Raw genomic sequence first — 10,594 nt, forward strand, 5'->3', positions numbered from 1 at the left:
TAGCCCCCACCTTCAGGCCCAACAGGGACACTGCTCAGGACAAGGCAGCGTCCCTGGGGCTAGCCCGGAAGGCCTGGTAGCTGGAGAGGTGGTGAAGTGTCATAAAAAGAACAGCGCCCTCTGCTGGCAGCGTCCAGAAGTGTGGAAGTCACCTGGCTTCTCGTACTCACTGCCTCCCCCCACCCCCAAGTCAGCCTGTGGTGCCAATATCCAACACCTATGCTGGGCTCCTTCTTGTCCTCTGAAGGAACAACGGGGTGTGGAAGCAAGATAAACTGGGGCAGCAGGAAGGAGAAGGAGACAAATGGAAGGACCTGCTCAGTTGGGGCCCCACTTTGGTGGGCGCTCTCGATCTGGTAGAGACAAGTACAGCAGCCTCCTATTTCCCCATGGCAAAAACCAGCCAAGAACCAAAGTGCAGTTTAACCGGACAAGGGCAGACGCTGCTTCCCATGACCATTCAGGGCTGGGAGTGTTTCGTCTGAAATACACAATTTCCACTGGCCTAATGGACGAGGTTAAGTGTATTTCTAAGAATATTACAGTGTCCGCTGAGTCGTGTCCACTCTGCGACCCCATGGACTGTAGCCTCCAAGCTCCTCTGTCCATAGGATTTTTCAGGAAAGAATACTGGAGTGGGGAGGATATCACAATAGGAGAAAGCAATGAGCACTGTACAGGTCAAAAGGCAGAAATAAGTAGATCCCTCCAGAAGGCGTCTGGCAGCAAGCTGCCCCGCGGGGCAGAGGACCTTGGAGCGGAGGCCCCGCCCACGGAGTTCAAAGGGGAGAAGCAAAGCATAAAGTTAGAACCTGCAACCGCCTCAGCGGGAGCCCCATATGTTTTTTATAAAAAGGCACAATGTGAGCATTGTTCTGTGCTCAATAGCGCGACTGTTATAACTAATGCTTTTAGCATGAATACGACCATTTAAAATTCCCAACCAGTTGCACTTAGTGACACTATGCATCAGAAAACGAGCTCAGAAGCAGAGATTTCTCACTTAGAGGTAAGCTGGCTTTAGATACCATTATTATTAAGGTGCCTGGCTTCCAAAAATACACTCAGTATTTGCATGAACAATGTTCTGGTCCCCAGCCTTTGCAGCTCCAAATACTAAGGCAGATTTTCACATGTATATTGGAGAACATTGAGTCTATGTACACAGGGATGATACACAGAGGGTGTGTGTGTCATTTGTTTCATTTCACTCTAGCCCTTAACTCCCCACTCCCAGCTCCAGCCCAACCCCAAACTGGCAACTCCAGGACATAAGCCCCCCAGCATAATAGGTCTCCAGATGCCCCATGACTCATCCCCATTCAGCTCCCATCCTCCCAACTGCCCTTCTCAAGCCTGGTTGACCCCATAGGGTCTTCCAAAGGAGAGGTGGACAAATTCAGTTTTGATAACACAACTGGATGAGGGAGACATTTCTTTTTGGGCCTCAGAATGAATTTCCCCAAATGTCCAAGTGTATTTGACACTCATCAGGGTTTTTAGACAAAGCATCTGAATCCATTTTCCATTTGGGGAAGTTCCCTGTGCCTTGAATCTTGAAGGGAGGCAGCCCTACCCACTTCCACTATATCACTGAGGTTAGGGGCTCGGGTAGAAACCAGCAAAAGAGACCTGAACTCAGCCAATCAGGTCGAGTTTTGTGGTAAAAATGCAGTCACCAGAAGAGTTAGGGACTACTGGTGACAGCACCTGCCTGGCCCCTCTTGTTTTCAAGCCTGTTTCTTCAGTCTTCCTAGGAATCCCCAGACCTGACTGATGTCCTCTGACAAACAGCTATTCTGCTCAGGGAGGTGTCTGAAATTTGCAAACAAGACCCTGCCTCCAAGCCAGACTCCCAGCATACTTCGCTTATCAATTTTTTTATTGAGAGGGAAAAGAAATGGCCATTTTGAATCTTAAGTTGAAGTGCTTCTCTGACTTGTCTCATCTCCCACCAACCGACCCTTACTGAAACTCTTTCTCATCACAGGAGAGAATACTGTAGATTTTAAATTTCTCAGTTAACTACCAGATAATCCACAACACTTGGGTAAGACCACATGAGAACACTTGGAAGAAGTACCCCGGCAAAGCCGGGCCTGGGTCCTCCCCACCCCAAGGGAAAAGCACCCAATAAACCAGCCTCATCCGGAATCACGTGGGTGAGAGGCAAGGGCAATGATCCCCACCCTCACCGCCGGTAACTAGATGAGGGGAGAGTAGAAGGGCGGTTTATCCGGAGCATGGGTCCCTGAGGGCCAGGCCGGCCTGGGAGGCAAGGGATGAAGGCCAAGGTCGTTCCTGATTGCGTCCAGTTGGTCCTGAATAAGGCGGACCCGCTCGTCCAAACTGCGCTGCTGGGCCAGGACGGCGGCCTTGCCGGCCAACAGGGTGCGGTAGGCGCTCAGCTCCTCTGCGGGCAGTGCGCGCGCCAGCAGCTCGCGTAGGGCCCGCTCCCGCCGCGCCACGTGCTGCTTCAGCTCCTTAGCATCTTCCTCCTGCCGTTGCAGGAGCCCCAGTCGCTGCAGCAGAGAGGCCTGGAGATGCAGGGCGAGGATGCTGTGAGCCAGGCCCGATGCAGGCCCCTCATTGCCCTTCCCGTCTCCCCGTCCCCCTCAGCCCGAACCATTACCTGCTCTTCAGGGTCGCTGTCTGCACCCGTCCGGGCCAGGGCGCGGTGCACGCGGGCCAGGCGACTGCCCAGCAACAGCAGGAGGCCAAGCACGCGCTCTAGGTCGGCCATGAACCGGCTGAACCGCTCCAGCTCGTGGGGTGCACAGGCCTGGCCGACAGCGGCCTCCAGAGCAGCTCCGCGCCTGGCCCAAATCTGGGCCACTCCCTGCAGCTGCTTCTGCTCGGCCTGAAGGTCCCTTAGCATCTTTTGGAGGAGGTCCGCCAGCTCTGCCTGCCGGGAGTGCGTAGGCACTTAAGTCTGGGGCCAGGCCCCTGATTCCTCAGACCAGACTCTGGGTTCTGGCCCCACTCAGCCACCAATGGCCCCTTCCATACTCACTTTCTTGGCTTGGATGCTGTTATTTGGCTTTGGTGCACCCTGGTCACATGGTTGGTCAGGCACAACCGGGGTGGTAAGGTTTTCAGGCCTTGTCTCCTCCTGAGAAGTTGGCAGGTGCTGGGTGGAGTTAAGTAGATAGGACCTGGGGACAAAACCAGAGCTCCTTGGGTTGTCCTGCCCCAGAGAACAGGGGCTTCAAGTCCTCTGAGTCCCTGATGCCCCTCACTCACCCTGGCTCAGAATTACCAGCAGCCTCCTCTCCAGCCTCCCTACAGGCTGGTCTCATTGCAGCCCAGACCTCGGCTAAAGGAATCAGTCCATCTAGCAGGCCCAGGGATGGCTCTGGGCTGGGATAGGAGGTGAGAGTGTCACTCTGAGAGGGATCCAATCTGGCCAGCTCCTGAACCAGCTCCTCGAGGCGTGGACTGGGCCATGTTGACCTGGGACCAGGCTCCCCAGGGCCCCAAGCCAGGGCACTGTGGTCAGGGGGCCCTGGGGTATCATTGTCTGAAGGTCCCAGGGTATCACCTTGGAAAGGTTTCAGAGGGTCAGTCTCTGAAGCTGTGGGGGGAACAGTGGTCAGCAGTCCAGTGGGGTCAGATGTAAGGATGTCACCATTTGCAGTCTCAGAGGGGCTACAGCATGTAGGCCTGGAAACATTCACAGAACCGTTTAACCCCTGCCAACACTCATCCACCCTTGCAGTTTCTGGGTCCTCATGGAGGGGCAGCTCTGGGGGGATTATAGCTTGGTCAGTCCTTTGACTCAAGCCAGCTCCGTACTCCTGGTCAGAGACATGGACACTGGAAGTGGAAAAGACACTAAATCAGAAAAAGCTCTGGCCAAGGGCCCCCCTCTCCCCCTCCCTTCCAACCACCCTCCTCTCCCCCCCACCCCTGAGCCTTTGGTCAAGAGAGAGTTCCCTGCCTCTCCAGCATTTTATAGACATGTGTAGGCAAGGTCGGAGAAAGCAATGGCATCCCACTCCAGTACTCTTGCCTGGGAAACCCCATGGACGGAGGAGCCTGGTAGGCTGCAGCCCATGGGGTCGCGAAGAGTCGGACACGACTGAGCGACTTCACTTTCACTTTTCACTTTCATGCATTGGAGAAGGAAATGACAACCCACTCCGGTGTTCTTGCCTGGAGAATCCCAGGGACGGCGGAGCCTGGTGGGCTGCCGTCTATGGGGTCGCACAGAGTCGGACACGACTGATGCGACTTAGCAGCAGCAGCAGCAGTAGGAAAGGTGTATCTCACTCTGCTTGAAAGTCTGAGGGAACTCACCAGGTTGGGAGCCCCAGGGGAGTATGGGAGTCTGCAGGTGATCTTGCTCTGACCAGGGGGGCTTCTTCCAGGAAAACTTCATCATCAGGAAGGGATGGGAGCCGAGCAGACACAATGCAGTTCTCTGAGCCCCTCTGCTCACACTCAGAGGGGCTGCTCTGGGGACCCTCTGCAGGACACACTTCTGCAGCTTCCTTCAGATTCAGGAACCTGGAGGCAAGGACCCCACACTGACCATGGTGACCAGGAAGGAAGATTCTGGTTCTACACCAGAGACACAGTGGGGTGTTGAGGGTGGGATTAGGGGGTGTGGTCTGCACTCTGCCTTGAGACATAAGGCTCAAACTGAGGGTGGTTGGAGCCCTTCTTTCTTGAGCAAGAGCCATGAAAGCTGCCTCCCCCAACTTTCAGTTCCCAGAGTGGTCCGTGTCTCTCACCTGTTAAGTTTAGTCTGCAACGGTGGTCTAGGGGTTTCTGCTCCTTGGGGAACAGCCTGGAAAGGCAAGCAGCTGGGTGAAACGTTGCTCAAGTTTTCAGTCCTCTAAGTTCCCCCACCCCAAGGTGGCAGCCCCTATCTTCCATACCTGGGCAATGGGCAGGACACCTCCTGGACTTCCCCAAGGGGCCAAGACTTCCCCGGAAGCCCTCCGATTCCGACTGCCAGGCCTATAGGCATTGCCAAGCTTCAGGGACCGGGGTTTCGGGTCCTCTATGCTTGGGGCCTGGGTCGCAGGCAGCCATCTGATCTGGTGACCTTCGAACTCAGCCAGCGTCCTCTGCTGCCATTCCCGAGGCTCCGGCCTGATGAAGCCAGAGCTGGAGCAGGCCTCTCCCGAGCACTGCCTCGCCAACCCAGCGCCCCTACCCAGACGATCCAGTTTCCCTGGCTCCGAGAAGCACCACTTCCGCTGCTGGGTGGCAGCCCCCGAGCGCGCCGGTTCTACTTCCCCGCCGGGGTGGCTGAGCGAGGCTGAGCGCGGGTGCTCGGCGGAGGGCCGCGCGGGGGCCGCGGGCCGCAGGCGGGAGGGCAGGCTCATGCGGAACTCCTTGCGCTGGAAGGACGTCTCCCGGAGCACTCGCCGCTGTGCGCCCTGCAGCCGCTGGCGGTAGGCGGCCCGCGAGGCGGGCGGGCTGGGCGGCTCGGCGGCCCGCGCCGCGGCCTCAGCCTCGGCCGCCAGCGCGTACAGCAGCGGGGTGGTCTGGCGGCTGAGCGGTCCCGGGGTCCCCTTTTCGGGGGGACGAGGCCCACTGCGTGCGGTGGCCGCGGGCCGGGGCTGCGGGGACGTGCGAAGCCCGGCGGCGGGGACTGGGCCGCCCCACACCACGCGCACGTAGTCCCAGTCCAGGTAGGGAAGTTGCTGGGTCTCCGGCGAAGGCGTGGGCGTCTCAGGAGGCTCAGGACCGCCCGAGACGGCGGAGAGAGAGCTGTAGGCCGAGTCTGTGGGCGCGGACAACCGCTGCGAGTCCAGGCTGCGAGTGGACGAGGCCGGGGAGGTGCGGTCACCTCCAGGACCAAGGGCCTCCATGGCTGCTCGGACGAGGGCGGAGGCTGGCCAGCTCTGTGAGGCCTGGAAAAGCATAGGCGGCGTGGTAGGTGAGGCGCTCCGACTATGGGTTAGGACAGCCTGCTGGCCCCTCCAACACGACATGCTTACACATCGCCTCCCTGGCCACGGGACCCATAGCCCTAACATCCTGTACCTCCCTAGTCTGGGATGGCAAAGGCCGGAGGACCAGGGGAGCACTTCTGGAGGTTGAGGGCCTTAGCTCAGGGGAAGGAAGCGGCGACTAGTCCATTCCCTACTGGGGCTCTTCTGGCCAAGCCTCCACCCTGGCACCTCCTGGAGCGCTGGGAAACGTACCCATGCTCCTTCCCTCCCCAACCCTGTCCCACCCTGGCCGCTTCCTGGCTGCTTTGTTAACTTCTCCGGGTGAGCTTTCCCTCATAAACAACGGTAGGGTACGATCTGAGATCAGAGGGGAGCCAAGAAAGGAGGGGAGGAAAGACCCAGGTCAGGTGGTAGGGGCAGCTTCACAGCCTTCCTCTGGGCCAGTTATGTTCCAGGTGCTCTGAATAAATATTTATCTTGAACCTCACAACTGTTGCCTGCATTTTACAGAGGAGGACAGTGAGGTTCTGAACCAGGGAATGATTTGCCCAGAGGCACACAGCTAGTAAGAGGCAGAGCCCTGCCTGGAATCTGGGCTTGCCTCCAAGCTTACTGAAGCCAGAATCAATTTCCTAGAAGCAGACTCTGCTGAAAGCCAGTTTTACCCCCCACCCCCACCCCCAACAAAGCTCAGACTCCTCTGTGGGAAACAATCTGCCCTTCCCCCCCTTCAAAATACTGTCAGATCCCAGGATAATATGTTCCCTGCTTAGGAGACTCTGCCTTTTGTCTAGGAGTGACAGGCTCACCCCTTTGTGCCACTCTTGCTCCTCCTATAAGGCTCAGCTTAGAGGTTTTCTGGCCCTTTGGGATCCCTCTAGTATCCTAGCTTCCTCCATCACAGCACTCAGCACCTTGCATGGTGATTGTTGGTTTGCCTGTGATTCCCTCTCCCCGTTCCCACCCATGAACTTCCTGAGGACAGGCCCTGCACTGACTCATCTCTGTACCCTCAATGTCTGGCATATAGTTGATGTGAAGTATTTGTTGAATGACAAGGAAAGGAGCAGCATTGCAGGGACTAGATTGGGGGGGGTGGCTTTGGTGGAGAAGGTTGAGGGCTTCTTTGCTTCCACCTACTCTTCTCTCCCTATTAGTCTTTTTGAAGAGGGGGACAGAATGGGTGAGACAGTTGCCTTCTCATGGACACTGACCAGGTTACTCAGGTTATTAAGAAAAGCAGGCAAGCATAGCTTGGAACAGGAATGGCCAGAAATCAATACCTTCCCAGTGCCAGGAGGGGGAGCAAGGGGAGGAGCTGGGGGAGTGTACCTGGATCAGGGGTGAAAGTAGCTTTGAGTCTTGGGAACTAAGGGTTCAGTGTGGGCTATAGGGACTTTTGTGTGTGGGGGTGGATGGTGGGGAGAAAGCAGGTTTGCCTTCCCTGAGCTGCTTGGTTGGGACTGCAGAGCAGGGTGGCCCATAGCTGGGTGGAAACAAAATACTGACTTTGGTGAGCCTCCTAGACACATTTTGGAGCTGAGGATCACCCTCTACCCCATTCCCTGAGACCCTAGATTCTACAGATTGCTGTCTCGGGCAGGTAGAGAGGTTAGTGGTGGGAAGATACGGTGTTTCCTTAAAGGGAGCAGCAGTACTTCCAACATTCCCAGGAGGGGCTCTCAGCTGATCTGGTACCAGAACATCTTGACATCACCCACCTGGAGGCATCATTGTGCCTACTAAAGTCAGCTCTGAAGGCTGGTCCTCACACTCAGGCTTGGGGACCACTTTTGCAAAGTAGTTTATACTTGCTATATTTCAAAAAGAAAAGAAGCTACTCTGAGTAGCAGCCCCTGGGAAGACTCACCTCCTCTAGGGAACCCCTCCAGCTACCCAGACACTGGCCCCCTCTCCTGCTATCCTTCTGAGCCCAACTAGGGAGCACTGTTTATCCTGGCTCATGCCACCCAGGCCTACCCATGTTGACTTTCACTCCATCTATAGGCATGAGTAACTGTTCAAATACAAAGATGTTTCCTCAAAAAAGGCCTCGAAAATTCTTATTTGTGAGTTACTGAATGACAAAGGGTTCTGAGTTTGCCCAATAAAAACAGCTCAAATGGATAATCTTGATCTTAACTTGTGTTAAGAATGCTTTTTCAGTGGTAACCTGAGCACTCGATACCTATGCAAGATAGGCTAGGAAAGTCCAGCTCCATTAGTGTGTTTTGGGGCTTCAGCCCAAAGAGCAAAGAGTTTTTGTCTGGCTGCAGGGAGCCTCTTGCAGTCCAAGCAGCCCCTGTGGCTAGGAGTGGCCACACCCCAGGAGCCCTAGAATCAGCACTAATGTCAGCTGGGGGCTGGGCCGCAGAGCCAATGCCTGAATTGAATGTAAGTCAGAACTAAAGCTTTCTCAAGCCCCATCAGCCCAGGGGGAGCAGCATGGAATCCCTGCTGGAAAAACTGCTAGATTAGTTAGGATCATATGGTATTGGCGTCATTTGCAATAAACATCATCTGAATCAAAGAGCAAGGGAGGAAAAGGAGACAAGGATGACTTCAACGTTCAGAGCTAGGAGCTGAGGAGGTGGAGGTGCCGGTCTCAGGAATGAGGAAGCTGAGATGCGGACTGGCCAAGGGTTCCAGGCCCGGTATGGGGCCTGTGGTCTTTGCAGTGTTTGTGGCCAGTCTGGTGAGCAGTTGAGTAGCTTGAGATGTGGGTCTGGACCTCAGCATAGAGGTTGGACCAGGCAAGCAGACAGACCCAGGTTTTTAGTTAGAGATTCTCGGGGAAACCGATGAAGACTGCTTCCAGTGACTAAAGTCACACAAAGGCAACAGAAACAGATCCAGGTAAAGTGACCAGAAAGACAGACAACCTCAAATGATCAATAAAGATCAGGAATTAAATCATATCTGGGATGATCTTCCTCAGTGGTAGGCTCACTGTAGGGTGTTGCCTCCATGTCACCCAGACTGAGTTTCTGGGTCCTGGGCCTGTCTTGAATCCCAGCTCTCCAGACACGGTCTGGAAGAGCAGGCATTTGGGGGTAAGTTCCTTGGCTCTCCCAGCCCCTTACGGCTCCCCATTCTCCAAGCCTGTCCGCCCCACAACGCACCCTGCGAAGCATCTGCTCTCCACTGCTGCCGCCCACCCGTAGAGTCTCCATAGGCGCTAGCTCCATGCCGCAGGCAGGAAACTAGAGATGCTGGGGCACATGGGGAAAGGAGGCCGCGATCGAGGTCGGACCACATACCTGGGGCTTCAGGCTGAGTTGAGGTGCGTCAGGGAGGCAAGAAGCACAGGCCTGGTGGCCACAGGGGGCGACAAAGTCACGCAGTGCGGCAGGAGAGCGACGCCTCGCGGACACTGGCAGAGTGGATGGCCCCCGGGCGGCGCATTTCTCGGCCTTTCCTGTTGGGTTCACCGTCGGGGAAGGAGGGCTCAAACCGCGCGCAGGGGACCACGCGGTCCTGGACGCGGGAGCGGGGTGTGGGGGAGGCTGGATTCCCTAGCGGCTCCGCTGCCGAAGGGCATGAGCCGGTGGTCGGGTGCGGTGAGACCCCACTGCGTGTTCGCCAGCTCCCAGCGTGCTCCCCCAGCAGCTCCCGCCGCTACCGGTTCTGCGCCCACCACCCCTCTGCCGGAGTGGGGGACAGGAGCGCAGAAGCCAGACCCAACTCGAGCAGACCAGACGTGGTGTGGAGCCCAACACCTCCAGACCCAACAACGCACGGGCTGCTCCGCAGAGGCTCAGCCACTCCCACCCGCTCCTGGCCGCAGGGCTCGCCCTACCGCCCAGAGGAACAGCGATTCCGCCGCCTGGTCCCCGGCCTCGCCGCGTACCTGAGCTCCAACCCGAGACGCGCTCCTGGACTGCGGCCGCGCGGTGACATCAGAGCCCCGGGCTCTGGCTCCCGACCCCACCTCCAGGCTCCAGCCGCCGCGGGGGAGGCGCCAAATCCGACCGCCCCTTCCTAGCGTCCGCTTGTAGGCTTAGACCCCAGTCGGGGTTGGGCGCTCGTTACCCCGCCGGGCACAGGCCTCTTGCTCCGGCTGGAGAAGCGGGAAAGTAGGGGTAGGGCTCCCAGGGCGCTTGCCCGCCCGCCTCCACCCGGTGTGTTCTCACAGCCTGTAGTGCTCAGCCGGAGTCCCACGGATTCAAACCACCCCCTCAGTAGGGAAGCCCAGGCCAGGTCCCAAGAGCTCCAGACAGCCGCCTCATCCCAGTTTGGCCAAGTAAACAGACCCGCCCCTGTCCCTGTCCGACTCTGAGTACAGTTCGGATGCTAATGCATCCTCCCTTGACCAACTCTCCCTCCAGAACTTCCATTTCCAGAACTCTTGCAGCTCTCTGATTCCCAATATGGGCTCTTTTCTTCCCACTTTGCCCCTTTTCATTTCTCTCACATCTCGCATAGTCTGGGCCCTCTGGCCGGCCACCTGAAAAGGGGGAAGGGAAGCTGGGCCGCTGCTGACTTGTGTATTCACTCGGGCTCTTCTCAGTGGTGCTCAGCATTTTAAGGTGCTGGACTATGCATGTCCCCTGTGGCCTGAATAAAGTTTACTCCAGCCATAGAATCTGGCTCTTTTCACCTTCGGGGATCTCAAGGCTCCAAAGAATGATCTGAATTCATCAGCCACTGTACACTGGTCACTGCTCTGTCCTTAGCCTTCCCTG

The 10,594-nt window shown here is 56.9% G+C and overlaps 1 protein-coding gene across 1 annotated transcript; it reads right to left on the minus strand.

Moving 5' to 3' along the window:
- Nucleotides 1–1,864: 1,864 nt before the first annotated feature.
- Nucleotides 1,865–9,860, minus strand: SHROOM1 (shroom family member 1). The gene is made up of 9 exons (XM_081502779.1): nucleotides 9,760–9,860; nucleotides 9,170–9,327; nucleotides 4,884–5,867; nucleotides 4,737–4,792; nucleotides 4,300–4,509; nucleotides 3,244–3,816; nucleotides 3,014–3,155; nucleotides 2,633–2,905; nucleotides 1,865–2,537 (listed from the first exon to the last, which is right to left on the minus strand). The coding sequence occupies exons 3-9, from the start codon at nucleotides 5,823–5,825 to the stop codon at nucleotides 2,205–2,207; spliced, it is 2,529 nt and encodes an 842-aa protein (XP_081358905.1). The 5' UTR covers nucleotides 5,826–5,867; nucleotides 9,170–9,327; nucleotides 9,760–9,860; the 3' UTR covers nucleotides 1,865–2,204.
- Between the last annotated feature and the right edge of the window lie 734 nt (nucleotides 9,861–10,594).

The sequence above is a fragment of the Giraffa tippelskirchi genome, chromosome 6 (genome assembly GCF_054371585.1).
Source record: "Giraffa tippelskirchi isolate mGirTip1 chromosome 6, T2T-mGirTip1v1.2.pri, whole genome shotgun sequence".
Classification (NCBI taxonomy): Eukaryota; Metazoa; Chordata; class Mammalia; order Artiodactyla; family Giraffidae; genus Giraffa; species Giraffa tippelskirchi.

Excerpts from the sequence above, each read along its gene's own strand:
- SHROOM1 (XM_081502779.1), bottom strand. The coding sequence starts at position 5,825 with ATGGAGGCCCTTGGTCCTGGAGGTGACCGCACCTCCCCGGCCTCGTCC. Across the intron at positions 4,793-4,883 it reads GTGTCCTGCCCATTGCCCAG|GCTGTTCCCCAAGGAGCAGA; the intron begins GTATGGAAGATA and ends TTGCCTTTCCAG. Across the intron at positions 4,510-4,736 it reads TTGCAGACTAAACTTAACAG|GTTCCTGAATCTGAAGGAAG; the intron begins GTGAGAGACACG and ends CCTTGCCTCCAG.